At 43.8% G+C, this 21,366-nt stretch overlaps 1 protein-coding gene across 5 annotated transcripts in view; it reads right to left on the bottom strand.

Annotated features, from left to right (window-relative positions):
* ARHGEF11 (Rho guanine nucleotide exchange factor 11) overlaps positions 1-21,366 on the bottom strand; it is a 184,052-nt gene that overhangs the window by 20,140 nt on the left and 142,546 nt on the right. For all 5 annotated transcript variants that reach the window (XM_069728322.1, XM_069728333.1, XM_069728341.1 and 2 more), the window contains 9 exons: positions 15,682-15,861; positions 14,664-14,711; positions 14,302-14,483; positions 14,078-14,224; positions 13,917-13,996; positions 9,728-9,853; positions 9,443-9,560; positions 8,840-9,018; positions 8,677-8,752 (listed from right to left, as the gene is read on the bottom strand). In XM_069728322.1, coding sequence (XP_069584423.1) covers positions 8,677-8,752; positions 8,840-9,018; positions 9,443-9,560; positions 9,728-9,853; positions 13,917-13,996; positions 14,078-14,224; positions 14,302-14,483; positions 14,664-14,711; positions 15,682-15,861 — 1,136 coding nt within the window. The remainder of the gene's footprint in view (positions 1-8,676; positions 8,753-8,839; positions 9,019-9,442; positions 9,561-9,727; positions 9,854-13,916; positions 13,997-14,077; positions 14,225-14,301; positions 14,484-14,663; positions 14,712-15,681; positions 15,862-21,366) is intronic.

Genomic DNA, 21,366 nt, shown 5'->3' with positions numbered 1-21,366 from the left:
CCATTCTATACAATACCTTGGGGTTCCTATAAACTCTATGAACTAGAAACAGCGGAGACCTTCTCTGCATCGTGTTTATTGAAAGCAACCCTGGAGATTCCAGCACCTCTTCCTATTCCTCTGTAGAAATGTTACCCACATCCTCCTCCCACTTACCCTGAATCTGAGCCATTAGGTCACCCAAAATCGTTAGCAACAATTAGCTGCAAACCAGAGAGATGATTCCCTTTGTTGATTTTGCCTGTACTATGGAGTCTACCAGCACATTAGAGGATATATACAGATCACAGATGGCTTCCAGAGCCCGTATTGCGTCTCTTAGTTGCAATTATTTGGTAATTACAGTTTTTCTAGTTTTATTCCAGAGGTCTGTCTTTTCCACACCAAATCTCTAAAGATGTTGTGCATTTTCCTAAACCAGTATTTTGGAATCCAAACAGGTGAGTTTTGCACAACGTACAAAATGCATGGCATTAAGCACATCTTGATGAGATTTACTCTAACCTAGGCCGACAGAGGTAGTTTTTCCTATATACACACATTCATCCTCATTTTAATAACTAGTGGACTTCGATTGAATTGAATAAACTCCTGAGGTTTATTAGTAATGTAAAGCCCCAGATACTTAAAATTCTGATCTACTGCAATGTTGGGCAGACTCTCCCAAATAGCTGTACTCCTGGAGTCCAATGGTAGAAATGCAGATTTAGGCCAGCTTATTGTCAGGCCTGAAAAGGTCCCAACATTATATTTGGAATAGAGTTATCCAAGTTAGTATTGAATAATATGTCATCAGCACATAGAGCAATCCTTTCTTCTTTGTTCCCATACTTAAAACCCTCTATCCCTGGATGTCTTCTAATAATACAAGCTAATGGTTCTACTGCAAGTACGATGAGGAGCGGCGATAGATGGCAGCCTTATCTAGTCCCCCTGAAAACCTCACCTTGCTGACATTACCCCATTAGCCTTTACTTTAGCCTTTGTGGATTCATATAGTATCTTAATCTATTTAATAAAATTATGACCAAATCCCATCTCCCCAACACTGCCCACAGATACTCCCACTCCACACTATCAAACTCCTTTGTGGCATCAAGGGAGACAATAGAGTTAGTGGACAGGTTATCTGGTGCTACTTGCAGGTTTAAAAAATACCATTTGCAGGTCAATAGCTGTTGATTTTGAAGGCATGAACCTAATGCCATAATGCGGTGATCTGGGAGACAAAAATGTATTGCCACAGGTAGATCCATTCTTTTTTTCTCTTATTGTGTGACAATGAGAATTCAATCTTGTTCTAAACTTTTGCCCTGTCTCCCCCACATACAGACCCCCAAGTTGGACATTTAGATCACCAATTCACATCAGGACTACAAGATCCCAGGAACTTTCAGCTGCATCACATCTAATGTGGTGTACCTAATTATTTGTACTAAATGTCCAACTGGGGTCTGTATGTGAGGGAGACAGGGCAAAAGCTTAGAACAAGAATGAATTCTCATCGCCACACAATACGAGAAAAAAGAATGGATCTACCTGTGGCAATACATTTTTGTCTCCCAGATCACAGTATTATGGACATGAAATTACTTGTATTCAAAGGTAACTTCAAATCTCAGAGTGACAGAAGAGTCTGGGAATATAAACTGATGATGACCTTTGACACACTCAGTGCAGGCATGAATGTGCCACGTGGATTTATGTCTTTTTACATCAACTAAGGAATTTGCTCCTCAGACCATGTGGGTCATCATAACATAGAACCAGACCCCAATCAGACGACAATAAAACATTCACACTGCTTATCTATGAAATGTTCCAATATTTATGGACATAACTGTTTATGAAGGTAGTTCTGATTCACATCACCTGTCTTATCTATGGCATTTTTAGGGGGCTGTATTGTGCATAAATATGTGATTCTTCAGAATTTGTATTAGTCTATGCCTGATGAAGGGACCTGAGTAGTCTCAAAAGCTTGCAATTTGTTACCATCTTTTCAGTTAGCCATTAAAAAGGTATCAACCACTGAGGACTCAATTTTAAATATTTTTTCTATCCTCATATCTAGGTATTTTTGCCCCAACACTTCCTCAAATCACTTATACAGCTCTATTGGCTGGCCATCTGATCCTGGGGCCTTGTCATTAGGCATCTTTCCCAATACCTGCTGCACTTCTTCCAAAGAAATTGGACTCTAGAGCTTCCCTATTCTTGTCCCGCAGAACCGGTAGACCCACCCTACCCAGATAGTCCAGTAGCTTCTCTTGTGAATAATTTACTCTAGGTGAGTATAACCTAGAGTAAATCCAATGTAATATACTTCTAATATTTCCCCCATTGTCCTTTAAGCTACCGTAAAATAATAAGTAATAATAATCTTTATTTTTATATAGCGCTAACATATTCCGCAGCGCTTTACAGTTTTGCACACATTATCATCACTGTCCCCGATGGGGCTCACAATCTAAATTCCCTATCAGTATGTACCGCTGAGTATAAGCCGACCCCCCTAATTTTGCCACAAAAAACTGGGAAAACTTATTGACTTGAGTATAAGCCTAGGGTGGAAATGCAGCATTTACCGGTGAATTTCAAAAATAAAAATAGATCATTATTTCCCCATAGCTGTGCCATATAGTGCTCTGCACCGTTAATTATTTCCCCATAGCTGTGCCATATAGTGCTCTGCACCGTTCATTATTGCCCCATAGCTGTGCCATATAGTGCTCTGCACCGTTCATATTTCCCCATAGCTGTGCCATATAGTGCTCTGTGCCGTTCATTATTTCCCCATAGCTGTGCCATATAGTGCTCTGCACCGTTCATTATTTCCCCATAGCTCTGCCATATAGTGCTCTGCACCGTTCATATTTCCCCATAGCTATGCCCCATATAGTGCTCTGCACCATTCATATTTCCCCATAGCTGTGCCATATAGTGCTCTGCACCGTTCATATTTCCCCATAGCTGTGCCATATAGTGCGCTGCACCGTTCATATTTCCCCATAGCTGTGCCATATAGTGCTCTGCACCGTTCATATTTCCCCATAGCTGTGCCCCATATAGTGCTCTGCACCGTTCATATTTCCCCATAGATGCTCCACATATATCTGTGCCATTGCTGCTGCAGTAAAAAAAAAAAAAACACCTACTCACCTTTCTTGCTTGCAGCTCCCAGCGTCCGGTCCCGGCGTCTCTCCACACTGACTGATCAGGCAGAGGGCGCCACGCACACTATATGCGTCATCGCGCCCTCTGACCTGCACAGTCAGAGCGGAGCGGCGCCGGGAAGATGGAGCGGCGCCCGGCGGCTGGAACGGGGACAGGTGAATATTGCATACTTACCTGGTCCCGGAGTCCCGCTCCTTCTCCCACACAGCTGGTCTTCGGTGCTGCAGCCTCTTCCTCTATCAGCGGTCACCGTTACCGCTCATTAGAGAAATGAATAGGCGGCTCCACCCCTATGGGAGGTGGAGCCGCCTATTCATTTCTCTAATGAGCGGTCCCACGTGACCGCTGAACAGGGGAAGACGCTGCAGCACAGAAGACCGTGTGACTGCAGGGGGAGCGTCAGGATCGCTGGAAGCAGGTAAGTATGCCTCAGCGCCCTCACCCCCTCACCCGCCGACCCTGCCACCCACCTTGACTCGAGTATAAGCCGAGAGGGGCACTTTCAGCCCAAAAATTTGGGCTGAAAATCTCGGCTTATACTCGAGTATATACGGTATATATGTAAGAGTTTTTTCTTTGCGCTTTAACTAAGTTAGTAGACGACCAGTTGTCTCTCCCTCCTAATACTGCTGCCTTAAAAACATATATTTGTTGTCCACTTGCTCCGGCTGGAAGAATCGTAGCAGCTATTGAGCATCCTTCCACTGTGCCAAATTCTCAGGACATTTGTTTAGAATATACATTTGCTCAATCTCCCTGACTATCTTCCAATTCTATATACCTTTTCCACAAATTATCGGTCTTCATTTCTCTAATAAGTAGCCCCCTCAGAAAAGCCTTCATTGTAAAACATAACATTATTTGGAGCCGACCCCTCACTAATGTTAAAAAACCCAACCAATTTGCTCCGTACGTCCTTACAATTAATTAGTTTCAGCCGGAAAGGATTAATTTTCCACTCAAGGGATTGTCTAATGCCCATGGGATCTGCCTGATCCGGAATATTAGAGGGGAATGGTCCAACAAGGATCTTAGATTAGAGCATACTCAATATCAGACATGGGACCATAGATGAGTTACACCACACCATGTCTATTCTCGAAATAGATTGGGGTGATGCTTAAGTGCAGGAGTATACCCATCTATCCACCACAGTTTGGCAACGAAAAATCCAAATGGAGAAACCTTATCTTCTCCCCTTGGAAAATTATCCTCATGTGGATTCCAAATGTTAAAATAATTGCCCATAATTATTAGTGGTGGTTACGGCCATCCTGCAAGTTTCACCAGGATTTTCTTTAAAAAATGGGGGAGGAATATGCCACTACACTAATACATTCGAAGCATGCCACCTTACAGCATGCACCCACACAAATCTTCCCTCCTCATCTTTAAAAAGGTCGATACATTGAAAGGGGATTTTTCTGTGAATTGGAAGGCTACCCCCCATGAGTAATTAGAGAAAACTGAATGAAGTGCAAGCCCAATCCATGCTCTATTCTTCAAAATAATGGACTCAGCCAACATGTGTGTTTCTTGCAGACCTATAATCATTGCCCTCAATTTCCGAATATATTCGAAAATGGCTTGCATTTTTGAATGGTCTCTCATGCCTCGGATATTCCATGAAACACACTTGACTAATACCCCCATGAGAATCCAGGATAATATCTACCCATACCATCCACAAGTTAACATTCTACTTGTTTCAGCAACCTAAATTTATCCAAAGATCCAACCATATATGCACACCCCACAAAAAAGGCCCTTCTCCATCTACCACAGTAACATAGGCCAACATCTACCTGCAAGGGCTGGGGCATAGGAATACTTCAAGCCACCCACTCTTTTCCTTGCAGAGTGCGACCCAGTGAGATAATACACTCAATGAAACTCACATGGCATGAACTTTATATAACAATACCTGCTCCCCCAAGAAGAATAACTGTAGAGAGCACAGCCAGGCAGCCCCGCAACATTAAAAAACGAGGGGTGTAAGTTCTTATACACATATGTAAATGCAAATCAACAACTGATAAAACAAACATTATAAAGCTACAATCCTCCACCTCCCCTCTCCTGTCAGATCTCATGCGTGTCCAGCCATCTTAAAGGGAACCTGTCACCCCGTTTTTTGAGATTGAGATATAAATACTGTTAAATAGGGCCTGCGCTGTGTGTTACTATAGTGTATGTAGTGTACCCCGATTCCCCACCTATGCTGAGAAATACATTACCAAAGTCGCCGTTTTCACCTGTCAATCAGGCTGGTCAGGTCGGGTGGACGTGGTGACATCGCTCTTTTCTTCCCCAGCTTTCCGTTGGTGGCGTAGTGGTGTGCGCATGTCCAGAGTTCCGAATCCCCTGCGCGCACGTGAAGCAAAAGCGCGCGTTCTGCGCTATTGCCCCTGTCATCGGTGGGGGCGGCCATCTTCCTGGGGCCGCGCGTGCGCAGATCGAGTGCTCTGCTGCACGGGGCTTCAGGACCTCTTGCTCTGTACTTCCACTGAAAAATCCTGAAAAAATGAGACCTTTTGACCTCCAAGGGTAATATCAGGCAGATCAAATGCCTTCCTCAGGCTTGTGTCCAGATTCTCGAAGTGAAGAATTTTAATCAGGATAGGTCTAAGAGGCCTTCCCACTGGGCCCGGTATTGTAGGGACTCTGTAAGCCCTATCCACTGCAAACAATGGGGAGAGACTCTACAGAAAATCTACAGACACTTTTCGATAAACCAGTCAGGAAGCCTTCCGTCCATTTTCTCTGGGACGCTGACCAGCTGGACATTGTTGCGCCTTCGGTGGTTTTCCAGGTTGTCCACCTTGGCTCGGAGAGCTGCTACCACCTGGGAATGATTTTGAATGTTGCTTAGGATGGGTGGGAAAGGGAGCATCCTCAAGCAGCCCCACTCTCCCCTCGACTTCCAAAGCACGTTCCGCCAGTTTTTGGACATCATGCCAGATAATGGCACTAGTTTCTTGAACGTCCGTGTTAATTTGAATAAGATAGGCTTGATTGAATAACTTCGGATAAGTGCTTATCTGAATAGGTTCTCCATGCATGTGTTGTGACTGTCACACAGCCACGACACATGCGGTCGTGGCGCCGAACAGCTGATTATCGGGAGCTCTCCAGTTGTCCAGGTTACCGATGCAGCTATTCGGAAAGCGCTATAGCTACTCGTATAAGCACTTATCTGAAGCTATTCGATCAACCCTAGTTATGACATATAAAATACATCCAGAAGGGAGGGAGATTACCCCAGCGATATTTCACAAGGATTAGAGTCCTTTCCATTGGGAGATTTCCCCACATTTGAAGAGCTTGAAACAGATCGGGTCAGTGTCAGGATATCATCATCCTCTCCTTCTACCACTAGAGCTGAATAGCAGGATCCTGTTGGTGTTGTATTCTGTGCTCCCTGTAAATGCGACCCTGACCGCTGTGGAACAAGCGTACCAGCAAGCCCTTCATGTGCAAATTTCCCCAATTTTGCTGCAACATCTCCAGACATCTTTTTGCCTCCTTCCACTAGACATATGGGCGCCATCTTGGAAGCCGGCACATTGTCCCCCATCTTCCTGACCCATCTTTTTACTACGGGTCATAGCAGCCTTACAGTCACTGGCTCAGCCATCTCTCTGTACCAGTAACACTTTAATAATAACTAGATGGGTATTTCCTGAAGGAACTACAGATAATGCTTTGGAATGGTGCCCGGGCTGCCCCTGCAAGACTTTCACACTTGGATGCCTCTCAGGCGGTCCGATTTGGTAGGCGGACTCACTCTGGTCTGATTTGGTGGGTTGGGTCAATCTAGGTCTGATTTTGTGGGCGGGGTAAATCTAGGTCCGATTCGGTGAGTGGGGCTCCTCAGGGTCCGATTTGGTGGGCGGGGTCACCCTTGTGGGTCACTTTGACCTTCGGTGGTCCCCGAGGCCACTTTCAACTTAAAACTGCCCGGGTTCCTTTAGAGGCCTTAAAACTGCCCAGGGTCCCTTAGAGGCCTTAAAACTTCACAGGGTCCCTTAGAGGCCTTAAAACTGCCGGGGTCCCTTAGAGGCCTTAAAACTGCCCAGGGTCCCTTTTGGGCCTTAAAACCGCCTGGGGTCCTTTAGGAGCCGCAATACTGCCTGGGGTCCCTTAGGTGGCGCAGTGGGCTTCTACATCCACTTTGGTGCATGTTCTCTTTCAGCGGCATGGTCATGTGATTAAGCTAGATTTGCATTTGTGCTGTGCTGTTCCTTTCACTTTAAGAGCTGATATTATCTGGCAAAACCTGTGACCTGGTGGGGTCATGTAGAGTTCATAGCCATTGGCGCACTTACTTTTGTACACCTGGGGCGCACTTACTTTTGCACACCCGGGGCGCACTTACTTTTGCACACCCGGGGCGCACTTACTTTTGCACACCCGGGGCGCACTTACTTTTGCACACACGGGGCGCAAAAGTCTGCAAAAAAGCTGCAGATTGTTTGCCTCTCGGACTAAAGCCCTCTGTGAGGAAGCCATAGAGAAGGAAAATGTAAACTGTAAAGCGCTGCGGAATATGTTGGCGCTATATAAATATAGATTATTATTATAGTGCTTCCAGCTCTTTCAGCCTCCACAGCTAATCCCTCTCCTCACATCTGTCAGCTTACACCCTTCAGGCAGGGAATGATTTACTGTGTCAAGGGGGTCCGTTATCTCAGGATTTTACAGCAGGATACTAGGAGCTCTTCATGCACACAGGAACGCACACACCTGCTCAGTACCAGTGCATGGCCAAGCCTCCTAGAGACAAGTTTTAATTTTCAATTACATCATTTATTTTACAATATAATTTATTGGAAAACAAGAAAAAAAAATATCCAACAATTACTGGGGACTCCCCTGGTTACCATGCCATCCCCTTGACACCCTGTGATGGGCAAGTCAAGCATTTACATGCTGCGGTCTGTGTTTGACAACAGCATCTAAGGGGTTAAACAGCAGCAATCGGAGCTAGCTCTGGTCACTGCTGGCTGTATAAACACAAGACTATGGGCTCAGCTCCTGTGCCCTCTACATACACGACAGTGATGTACCTTTACGTCAGGACAAGCAAAAGGGTTTAGACAAAAGGGCCCAGTTTAGACAACTCTAAACAATTCTGATATACCTTACTAGGAAATTTTAGGGAGTTAATTGATAAGATCCTCCCCTCTTGGCCAAAGAAAGATGCAGCTGCAAAGAGCGTCCTTCACCTTGGAGAACCCGCCCTGTCTTGCATTACATAGACAACCCAATGAAGTGAATGGATTTTATGTTATGCTTTTTTCCTCCTCTAGTGGCGCGGTTTAGAAATCAAACATTACCAGGTTTCCCCATAACTGATCACTGGGGAAACTTGGAGCCAAAAGAACCTTCTAACTAGTAGGGATTTTCCAAAATGGAAAACCATAGTCCTTCATGTGTTCAAGGCCAATGAGATTTATTGACCAACCCTTAGTTTGATGACCAAAACAAATTTCTTACCGATTGTTTTATCTTTTGTTATCCTCCATGTTAGAGATCCTTCATGAATCATTCGCCTCGTCGTCAGGTCCAAGTTCTGTTGAATAGGAAAAGGTCATTGACATTATACATTTCTCTATGCCACAGGTCCCTCAACCATGAGTGTGATTTCAGCCATGGTCACCTTAAATTCTGCAGCCAGAGGGTTATTACTTCTCTCCAGGGAGGTGGAATCCAAGCGTTTCTGGTATTCCCCCAATCGATATTCATTTTCTCGCTGCTTCACTGCCTCGTTCACGAATTTCAGGATGTCTTTACATCTACTCCAACAGTGGCAAAGCTTTTCATATTCTGGTGTGCCGGCTGCAAAAGAACAGAAAGGCATGAATGTGCGTGTTTCAAACAAAACAAGAGCTCTCGCCCCTAAGTGAGGGGAATAAAAGGGATTAATTAAAAAAGCGGTCCATAATTTCATCTGCAGGGCATGGGTCTCTTTACTTCCTCTTCCAATGGGGACGTGGGTCTGCCTCTACAGCTAAACAGATGCAGTGAAGTGTTGGTTACCACTTTGACCATGCTCCATCCTTACCATAAGGTGATACAAAGTGATTAGAATGGGACCTGTGCCTCACTAAGGAGGAACGGCGGGGAATTGGAAAGAAAGAATTTTGCGGGGTGGGGAGTTTAGTTAAAGACCACAGTGATATTAACCAGATTCCCTAGTAGGAAGGTTGCAAGAAGTCGAATGCTTTTGCTTTTTGTTTTGCCTTTAATTTTATTTTCTTACCATCCGTGTGTTTGATAATATTCTCCAAGAGCAATGGGTATTTCGTTAGTCTCTGCATCTCTGATACTATTAGGTCTTTCAGCTGAAGTCTTCGGCACTGAGGGCTGCTCTCCGCTTCCTAGAGCATGGGCAAGGAGAGAGTCAAAAGGATTGTGATGGATGTATATACGGATAGATGGGGAATATGGATGGATAGATGGATGTATGGACGATTTGGATGAATTATTATTGAAGATCTGGAGGGAATATGGACAAGGAAGCAGCTTGCTCTCAGATAAGCCGCACCTGCATGAAAAGGTTGAACCGAGCTTCTTTACGCTTTTTTATTTTAATAAGTTCGAGCGCGATCGTCTGGCATGAGCAGAACTTGGCGGTTTCTTGGCATACTTCTTCTCCTGCGGCCCCATCAAACTGAAAAATAGTGGAGAAGAAGAAAATTAATGAGCAATTACCATAGTCTTGGCCTATTCAGTGAAGTAAAGTCACACTTCTGTAAGTAGCAACATCCTAATACATGAAACTCTTACGGGATGCTCAACACTCATACAACAGAAGAATAAGAAAACTTTCTGTGAACGGTCCTAAATGAATGTATGCAGACCTTGTAAAAATCAATGTAAATTCTTTATAGAGAGGTCCATAAATTACTTAATACTGCCCCTCCACCATGGTGATCTCCATTGCAGCCTTATAAAAACAAAAGCTGGGTCAATCCAACTTTCAACCCAACCCAAGCGCTACTCTTCCTCAAGACTAAATATGGACTCGTAGGAGCGGATTCATCAAGACTGGATATTTGTACTCCAGTCTTGAAGAACAGTGCGCATGATCAAGATGTGCTAAACTCATTGGGGCAAGCACATCTTCCTGAATTTGGCGCATTTTACAGCTACCGTTGCACCATCTCAAGGAATGTCCAGGAAATCGGAAGTTCTGCACAGGGGCGATAAGGCTGGAGTCACACTCAGCGTAGGGAAATACAGTCCGTATTTTACATGTGTAATACGCAGAAATGTTCCCAAAATAGTGATCCGTATGTCATCAGTAGGCAGGGTGTGGCAGCGTATTTTGCGCATGTAAACCTCCATATGTAATCTGTATGGCATCCGTACAGAGAGATTTTCTCGGCGGCTTGCAAAACGGACATACAATGCATCCATAATCACAGATGAACTCGAGCGTGAGAAAATATTCAGAAAAATTCCCACGGTCGAGTTCATATGAGTTTATGCCAGCAGGGGCGCAGCACTGCAAGTCTAGGTAGCTACGTTCCCCTGCTTCCCCTGCTTTCCATTCATTTCTCAGTTTTTACAGGCAGGAGCACAGCTGCATTAGCAGGCTCCTGCTTGTAAAATTATTTAACCCCTTCAGATGGATTTACAGCGTGGGACATGACTGTAACCGCGGAAAGGTATGGGATATTGTTGTTTTTTCATTTTTCCTTTTTTACAGAACGAAAGTCATCATTTGGATTGAGCGTTTAATAAACTATTACAACACCCTGTCTTTATTTCAATAAAATACTTTTTTCCTAATGTGTGTGTGTTTTATTAACAATTTACTACTATTGGATTAATAATGGAGAGGTGTCTTATTGACACCTCTCCATTATTAACCTGGCTTAATGCCACCTTACAATAGCAAGGTGACATTAACCCTTTATTACCCCATATCCCACTGCTACACGGGAGTGGGAAGAGAGTGGCTAAGTGCCAGAATAGGCGCATCTTACAGATGTGCCTTTTCTGGGGTGGCTGGGGGCAGATGTTTTTAGCCGGGGGAGGGGGGGGTCCTATAACCATGGTCCCTCTTTAGGCTATTAATATCTGCCCTCAGTCACTGGCTTTCCCACTCTGGCGGAGAAAAATGCGCAGGAGCCCACGCCAATTTTTTCCGCGATTTAACCCTTTATTTTAACAGCTAGAGCCCCCAAATTTTGCACACAGAAACTTGGAATATTATTAGTGAGGAATATGTTAAAAAATAAGGGATATGAAATGGTTTACTGTATGTAAACCATGTCTCATATCCAGGTGTCCTGTCATCAGGTTTGGGAAGGAGATAGCAAAAGCCGGCAATTGACTTACCGGCTTTTAAGCTATCTAACGCTGTATTAAAATATATTTATTAAAATATATTTAATATAATATATATATATATATATATATATATACATACATACATACATACATATATATACACAGTGCCTACAAGTAGTATTCAACCCCCTGCAGATTTAGCAGGTTTACACATTTGGAATTAACTTGGCATTGTGACATTTGGACTGTAGATCAGCCTGGAAGTGTGAAATGCACTGCAGCAAAAAAGAATGTTATTTCTTTATGTTTTTTTTAAATTGTGAAAAGTCTTTTCAGAGGGTCATTTATTATTCAACCCCTCAACCCACCAGAATTCTGTTTGGTTCCCCTAAAGTATTAAGAAGTAGTTCAGGCACAAAGAACAATGAGCTTCACATGTTTGGATTAATTATCTCTTTTTCCAGCCTTTTCTGACTATTTAAGCCCCTCCCCAAACTTGTGAACAGCACTCATACATGGTCAACATGGGAAATACAAAGGAGCATTCCAAGGCCATCAGAGACAAGATCGTGGAGGGTCACAAGGCTGGCAAGGGGTACAAAACCCTTTCCAAGGAGTTGGGCCTACCTGTCTCCACTGTTGGGAGCATCATCTGGAAGTGGAAGGCTTATGGAACTACTGTTAGCCTTCCACGGCCTGGACAGCCTTTGAAAGTTTCCTCCCGTGCCGAGGCCAGGCTTGTCCGAAGAGTCAAGGCTAACCCAAGGACAACAAGGAAGGAGCTCCGGGAAGATCTCATGGCAGTGGGGACATTGGTTTCAGTCAATACCATAAGTAACGTACTCCACCGCAATGGTCTCCGTTCCAGACGAGCCCGTAAGGTACCTTTACTTTCAAAGCGTCATGTCAAGGCTCGTCTACAGTTTGCTCATGATCACTTGGAGGACTCTGAGACTGACTGGTTCAAGGTTCTCTGGTCTGATGAGACCAAGATCGAGATCTTTGGTGCCAACCACACACGTGACGTTTGGAGACTGGATGGCACTGCATACTACCCCAAGAATACCATCCCTACAGTCAAGCATGGTGGTGGCAGCATTATGCTGTGGGCCTGTTTCTCAGCCAAGGGGCCTGGCCATCTGGTCCGCATCCATGGGAAGATGGATAGCACGGCCTACCTGGAGATTTTGGCCAAGAACCTCCGCTCCTCCATCAAGGATCTTAAGATGGGTCGTCATTTCATCTTCCAACAAGACAACGACCCAAAGCACACAGCCAAGAAAACCAAGGCCTGGTTCAAGAGGCAAAAAATCAAGGTGTTGCAGTGGCCTAGTCAGTCTCCTGACCTTAACCCAATTGAAAACTTGTGGAAGGAGCTCAAGATTAAAGTCCACATGAGACACCCAAAGAACCTAGATAACTTGGAGAAGATCTGCATGGAGGAGTGGGCCAAGATAACTCCAGAGACCTGTGCCGGCCTGATCAGGTCTTATAAAAGACGATTATTAGCTGTAATTGCAAACAAAGGTTATTCCACAAAATATTAAACCTAGGGGTTGAATAATAATTGACCCACACTTTTATGTTTAAAATTTATACAAATTTAACTGAGCAACAAAACTTTTTGGTTTGTAAGATTTATGCATCTGTTAATAAATCCTGCTCTTGTTTGAAGGCTCTAACCTATTTGCATCTTATTAAACCTGCAGGGGGTTGAATACTACCTGTAGGTATATAGGTATATTATATATATATATATATATATATATATATATACATACATATTATATATATACACACATACACATATACCCCTATATGTGTAGACATTTATTTTAGCTATTCTATTGTAACCTGTCAGTGTGGTTTTACTGTACACCGCACTGAATTGCCGGCTTTTCTATAGAACACCGCTGCGTATTTCTCGCAAGTCACACTGTTGGTCCATGTGTAATCCGTATTTTTCTCGCCCCATTGACTTTCATTGGCGGATTTTTTTGCGCAACACGCTGACAGATGCAGCATGCTGCGATTTTCTACGCCCATAAAATACGGCAGAGAAGTATACGGCAGATAGGAGCTGCTCCATAGAGAATCATTGGTCAGTGTGCAATGCATAGTTTTTGCGCCTCTCATACGTCCGTAAAACTCACTAGTGTGACCCCGGCCTAAGACACAGCCATATCACCTATAAACTTAGACGACAATTGTGCTAAAATCTTTTCCTCTATGTTGATGACTAGTATAGGTTTATATGCAGTCATACAATCACTTTTCTATGCAAAGTCTGGTCCATTCCCAAATTTCCATCCACCAGATATTAAAACGTCTTGGCCGTAGGCAACAGCAGTCTATCCATTAATGTACAAGCCTGTTTGAGAGAATTCCTGCGCTGATCAGTTAAAAAATTACCAATTTTAGGCAACGATACTCACCCGGGACAACATGAGGTCACCAATCTCTTTAACCACTGGCCCTTCTTCCCTCACCCTCTTCATGAGTTCTACTAAATAATCTGCAATAAGAAAGTGCGGCAGAATGTAAGAAACTAGAATCAGTCTTCATTTCCCTGCAAATCAGGTCAAAAAATCCTTACTGTGAATCTCAATCAGCTCGGGGAGATTGGGAAACACGAGCAAAAGTTCCTCAGTAGACAGAAGGTTCTCCTTGCGCATCATCTGGTAGAAGATGTGATCGAGAACTCGAAGGACCCGGAGATGAGAGGCCTCTGTCATAAATAGCTCTGAGGAGGAGAAGTGAACAACCATGAGAACCGGAAGTAGGTCCTAAAATGTCAATGTTCTCTGTACAGGTACCCACCATGTATCACTTCCTGGCGTGCCCTCTCCTTCGCACTAAGATGTTGAGCCACCTCTCTGCCTACGGTGTGTTGCCAATTCTGGGCATCAAGTTCAGGGTCAGACATATGCCCCAAATCATCTTCTTGTAGATTGGCCAGCAAAGATTCACCAGTAAAGATCATATTTGGAGACTCCATACTCCTAGAATAATACAGCTTAGTCAGTGCTCCACTGGTAATGGTTCCACTTGGGTCTACCAATCCAAGACTACCTAGCCACCTCACCCTACATTATGGTCAACAAAGTTCAACAAAAATATATTGGTTCTACAACTCACCCCAACTAACATGAGCTAACCCCATAAAAACAGCTCTTCCTCACCTGCGGCTCAGCTTGGGGGTGTACGGTGGTGTTGGGTTATCCAAGGACCTGTTACATAAAGAGAGTTTGTGAAAATCCAATTGGACTTGATTAGCTCAAAAAGGAAAAGCAGCAAGCCCATAAACCTTAGACAACCATTCTTTCTGACCCATTTAGACGTGCACGCTTAGTTCGGCTGAGTGTGCATGTGCTCTCAATGGGAAGGATGGAGTAAGCTGATGCTGTAAGAGGAGCATACATAAGATTGACTGATATGGAGAGAAGACAGAGGAAAGAGTTAGGGTGCTTTCACATTGCGTTTAGGCCACCGTTCAGTGTGCCCCGTAGGGGCTTGAGTTCGAACCCCCTGAAAAAAGGGATTTGGACATATGCGCAGACAAGAGCATAGACTATAAGGCTGCCGTCACACTAGCAGTATTTGGTCAGTATTTTACATCAGTATTTGTAAGCCAAAACCAGGAGTGGGTGATAAATACAGAAGTTATGCATAGGTTTCTATTATACTTTTCCTCTATTTGTTCCACTCCTGGTTTTGGCTTACAAATACTGATGTAAAATACTGACCAAATACTGCTAGTGTGACGGCAGCCTAATGGTGACAACACAGTGAACGTGCGTTCTGCCGTGCATAATTTTCGGGAGTGTATGCCTACTGGAGGTAGACACCCAGAAGAAATCTACTACGTCTGAGTGTCCGACTCTAGTAGGCGTACACACCCGAAATTGGTGCACGTTCACTCTGTCGGCAGCTTTATAGTCTATGGCTCCGTTGGCCCATACATCGGAAACCCGTTTTGCGAGGGGTTCGGAAGTAAGCCCTGATATGAACCACTGAACGGGTGCCTAAACGCAATGTAAAAGCACTCTAAAACCATTTTTGCATGTGTGTTCAATTTGGGTGATCGCCTCCAAAAATGGGTGCCTACATCAGTTACTTCCATTTGATTTATAGTAGAAAGAACAGTTCTGGAGCAGCTGCAGCAAGAGAAAAAGTGCATTGTAAGAAAGAGGTCCTCACCTTGTGGACAGGCTGGACGCTGAAGATGATGCGGACTGATGCAGTCTCGTCGCTTCAGCCGCAGCATCCATGTCCACATCACTACGGGAGCGAGGAACGTTGTCAGCTTTGCGGGATTTCTTCAGCTCTTCCCGTCCTTTTAAGCTTTCTGAACGTCCAAGTTTTACTTCCAACCGGGCACTAAAAGAGTAAGAAGATGGAGTGACGAGGTGACAAAGTACGCGGATAGAGGACCAACTACTGTCACACAAGATAAAAGTGCTTGGTGGTGGTTTCCATGTCCTTTCAGTGACCCTTGGGTCAAGTGATCGGAGGGTAACTTTATTAAAAAAAAAATTAAAAAAAAGGGTAAACAGAATCCAAAAACTTTGGGAAGGGAATAAATTAGTTTACTTTACAAGCTTGATTAATTTCCAGTCCCAATAACGCACACCATATCCAAGCATCCTTGTCATTCATCTTAATCCACTGGAAACAGGCTGATCTAATAATACATAAGAGATCCAACCGGCATCCGTCTTCTCAATGTAAATTAAGATTTAATTAAAGGATGTAAGCGAGCGGAGACTACTACATCACAAACAGGAAGAAGATTATCAAGAAGGGCCCTGATGAATATGACCAACACCTGCTTACAGCAAAAGGTTGCAAAATTATCAATGGGAAGAAATGTTTCCAAGGGTATTTATCAGTAGAAATATATCACTATATGAAGAAATAGGGACCAAAATGACAACATCTACAGAAAAAAAAAAGTCTGGCACAATTTTAACCAGCTTTAAGCAGGGGTTGGCCTTCCAATTACTGGTGGATCTGATATTTAAACTATTGAACTCTAAGCAGGAGTGGGTCTTCAGTGTTTATATACTTTATGAGGGTTCAAGGAAAATAATGACCTCTATAGAAGTTATTTTGTGCCATGTTTTCAGTATGTTCTGTACTCATACATGGAAAACAGCAGTATCTGATTATTAGTTGATTTGCCTTTAAGCTTTATATAGAAGACTAGATGGTGGCCCGATTCTTACGCATCGGGTATTCTAGAATATATATATATGTATGTATGTATGTATGTATGTATGTATGTATGTATGTATGTATGTATGTATGTATGTATGTATATAGCAGCCACATAGTATATAGCACAGGCCACGTAGTATATAGGAGCCATGTAGTATATAGCAGACAAATACTATGTGGCCTGTGCTATATACTATGTGGCTGCTATATACAAACATACATATTGTAGAATACCTGATGCGTTAATACAGGCCACGCAATATATAACAGTGGCCACGCAGAATATAACACAGCCCAAACAGTATATACCACAGCCCACGTACTATATAACACAGGCCACGCAGTATATAACACTTGGCACGTAATATATAACACAGCCCATGCAGTATATTACACAGCTCACGCAGTATAAGACCCTGGCCACGTAATATATAACACAGCCCACGCAGTATATAACACTGGCCACGTAATATATAGTATAGCCCACGCAGTATATAACACTGGCCACGTAATATATAGCACAGCCCATGCAGTATATTACACAGCCCACGCAGTATAAGACCCTGGCCACGTAATATATAACACAGCCCACGCAGTATATAACACTGGCCACGTAATATATAGCACAGCCTACGCAGTATATAACACAGCCCACATAACATCTAACACTGGCCAGGTAGTATATAGCAGCCACGCGGTATATCACACAGCCCACGTAGTATATAGCAGTGTGGGCACCATATCCCTGTTAAAAAAAAAAATTAAACTAAAAAATAGTTATATACTCACCCGCCGGGATCCAGCGAAGCGCTGGCGATGCGCACGCGGCTGCCGCCATCTTCCATTCCCAGGATGCATTGCGAAATTACCCAGATGACTTAGCGGTCTCGCGAGACCGCTAAGTCTTCTGGGTAATTTCGCAATGCATCTCTGGGAACGGAAGATGGTGAAGGCCGCGCGCGGCTCGGCGGACTACGGAGGGTGAGTAATAGCAGGTTTTTTGTTTTTTATTATTTTTAACATTACATATTTTTACTCTTCATGCTGCATAGGCAGCAGCAATAGTAAAAAATTGGGGACACACAGGGTTAATAGCAGCGGTAACGGAGTGCGGTACCCGCGGCATAACGCGGTCCGTCACCGCTGGCATTAACCCTGTGTGAGCGGTGACCGGAGGGGAGTATGCGGGCGCCGGGACTAAGCAGACTGTGCCCTTCGCTGATTGGTCGAGGCAACCTTTATGAAATCGTCGCCATGGCAACCATTATGACATCATCGTCGCTGTGCCCGTTGCTGATTGGTCGAGGCCTGGCAGCCTCGACCAATCAGAGACGCGGGATTTCCTGGACAGACAGACAGACGGAAAAACCCTTAGACAATTAAATATATAGATATATATATACATACATACATACACACACACACACACACATATATCTATCTATCTATCTATCTATCTATCTATCTATATATTTATATTTATATATATATATATATATATATATATATATATATATATATATATATATATATATATATATATAGATAGATAGATATATGTGTGTGTGTGTGTGTGTATTGGGGGGGGTGTGTGTGTATGTATGTATGTATATATATATCTATATATATAATTGTCTAAGGGTTTTTCCGTCTGTCTGTCTGTCCAGGAAATCCCGCGTCTCTGATTGGTCGAGGCCGCCAGGCCTCGACCAATCAGCAACGGGCACAGCGACGATGATGTCATAATGGTTGCCATGGCGACGATTTCATAAAGGTTGCCTCGACCAATCAGCGAAGGGCACAGTCTGCCGCGAATTCTGGAATCATCATTGTCCATATACTACAGGGACATGCATATTCTAGAATACCCGATGCGTTAGAATCGGGCCACAGTCTAGTATATATATAATTGTCTAAGGGTTTTTCCGTCTGTCTGTCTGTCCAGGAAATCCCGCGTCTCTGATTGGTCGAGGCCGCCAGGCCTCGACCAATCAGCAACGGGCACAGCGACGATGATGTCATAATGGTTGCCATGGCGACGATGATGTCATAAAGGTTGCCTCGACCAATCAGCAACGGGCACAGTCTGCCGCGAATTCTGGAATCATCATGGTCCATATACTACGGGGACATGCATATTCTAGAATACCCGATGCGTTAGAATCGGGCCACAATCTAGTATATATATATCTATATATATAATTGTCTAAGGGTTTTTCCGTCTGTCTGTGTCTGTCTGTCCAGGAAATCCTGCGTCTCTGATTGGTCGAGGCCGCCAGGCCTCGACCAATCAGCAACAGGCACAGTATCGACATAGAAATCCCGCGTCTCTGATTGGTCGAGGCCGCCAGGCCTCAACCAATCAGCAACGAGCACAGTATCGACGTAGATGTCATAATGGTACATACCGTACTTACATTCCGGTGTCCGTCAGGTCCCTTGCTGTCTGCTTCCCGCACTGACTGACTACCGGCCGTAAAGTGAAAGCAGAGCACAGCGCGCTGTGCTGTGCTTTCACTTTACGGCCGGCAGTCAGTCAGTGCGGGAAGCAGACGGCAAGGGACAGACACCGGAATGTAAGTATGTACTGTTTGGTTTTTTTTTACGCTGGTAACCAGGGTAAACATCGGGTTACTAAGCGCGGCCCTGCGCCTAGTAACCCGATGTTTACCCTGGTTACCCGGGGACCTCGGCATCGTTGGTCGCTGGAGAGCTGTCTGTGTGACAGCACTCCAGCGACCACACAACGACTTACCAACAATCACGGCCAGGTTGTATCGCTGGTCGTGATCGTTGGTAAATCGTATAGTGTAACGGTACCCTAAGTGGAGGTGGGTATTCCACCTTTACAATTGTCAATAAGGATGGAAGAGGAATGGAGGCCCCTTAAAAGCTATTTTGTGGCATCTCTACAGCAAATGCTGTTCCCACTCCTAGTAAAGACCATGCAAGAATAAAAAGCAATTACTTGTGGATTAAGCCATCTATCTAGCTGTAAGCGGGGGTGGGTCTTTCACCTGCATAGACTTCTACAAGGTATAACGTAGTATGACAACAGAGTTATTTTGTTGCACATATAAAGCAAATCTATGTCCATCACAGGCAACAATAATGCAACATTCAAAAGCGGGAACTAGGGGAATTGCCCTCTAAGCCATCCATCTAGAATGCACATACAATTACTAAGGGTCAGGACTCCTCTTCTCATAACAATTTAGGGAAGGTCTTACCTCTTAAACAGTGTCCTTTCCAGCCTCTTCTTATCCATGTTTTTGCATAGCCCCATATATTCTGACACCCCTTTCCCCCTGCAGATCCCCTTATCTACATTTTACTCCAGGTCTCGAAGTCCTTCTTATTTTTTCATTCCAGGGACTGCACCAGCTCGAATGGCCTGCTCTGTCTGCCTGTGTTTTGTAGCAGCTTCCAAGCAAATCCTCTATTGATCCCATCTCCATCCTAATACTAGCAATAAAAATCAATGGTGCAGCAGACAGGACAGAGCGGGCAACTGAGCAGAGGCGGACCGCCCCATCACAGGGACCCAGCAGGCATCCTGACACCTAAATGACAATGACAATTACCAGCTGGGAAAAAAATGGATACCTCTTCTGCAGCTAAAAAAGGATGGGGCCCAGCATGTCTACACCGAGCTTTATAAAAATAGAGGACTGTCTCATCAACAGAATTAGAGACTCATTGATTTAACCTTTCCGAATAAAGGTCATATACGCTGGGAACAGAGTGCCTGTCTCCATGAATGCGGAATATGACAATTCCATAAAACATATCACTGTCCTTGGAACCCTTGCGCTCCTTTTCCCGATAAAAGAAGTCTGAATGGGCTAACTATCGCTTAAAGGACCAACACACCTTCAATAGCTACAAGGCCAAACCCTTCTCCTTACTCCCCCCATAAATAAGCATTTTCAATAGGTAAAAGAATGTAAGCCATTGGCCCACACCTCTGGCGGCAACCTACGTCCTGGTAGAATAAAATGATCGGTCAATTAAATTCAACGTGACCAATCTTTCTGTTGAGGAGGCCCACATACACAGATGTTTTTCCATAAACGGTGAAATTCAGTCTCCAACTCTCTAATGTGGAGACCTTAAGAAAAAAATTAAGACAAACTAACAAAAATATATATATGTACATTTTTTTCTTTTGTTTTAATATGTTAAAATACTCAATGATCACCTGCTAATCAATAAATAAAGAGAAAAAAAATATATATATATTTTTTAGTTTAGTTAATGTAAGCATCCACCATTAGAGGAAAAGGAAAAATAATAAACAAAAATATTGGCTAAAATTGGCCAAATTCTAGCATCCATGAACAGTTCCGTCAATGGCATGAAAGGGACAACTTCTTTCAGAGACACAACATGCCAATAATGTTTTTAGGCCTCTTCGACAATCCTTCGGTTTCTAAAGTTGGCATTAATGAGTGCAATCGGCAGTCATGCTCTAACCCTGGTTGAGAGCAGGAGACTCTTAAGGTGTCCATAAGCTTTAGATACTGGTCGGCTGAATATGGCTTGGCCTCGTATTCATGGATTCTCAATACAGAGAGTGGGGAAAGTGTGGTGAAAAATGTATAGGTTTATATGTGTAACCAGCAGTAGTTTAACATCTGTCCTGAGACTTGCAGGTCTCACAAA

The sequence above is a fragment of the Ranitomeya imitator genome, chromosome 1, assembly GCF_032444005.1.
Source record: "Ranitomeya imitator isolate aRanImi1 chromosome 1, aRanImi1.pri, whole genome shotgun sequence".
NCBI lineage: Eukaryota > Metazoa > Chordata > Amphibia > Anura > Dendrobatidae > Ranitomeya > Ranitomeya imitator.
Note: the sequence above shows the minus strand (reverse complement) of the source record. Positions and strands in the feature narration are given on the sequence as shown.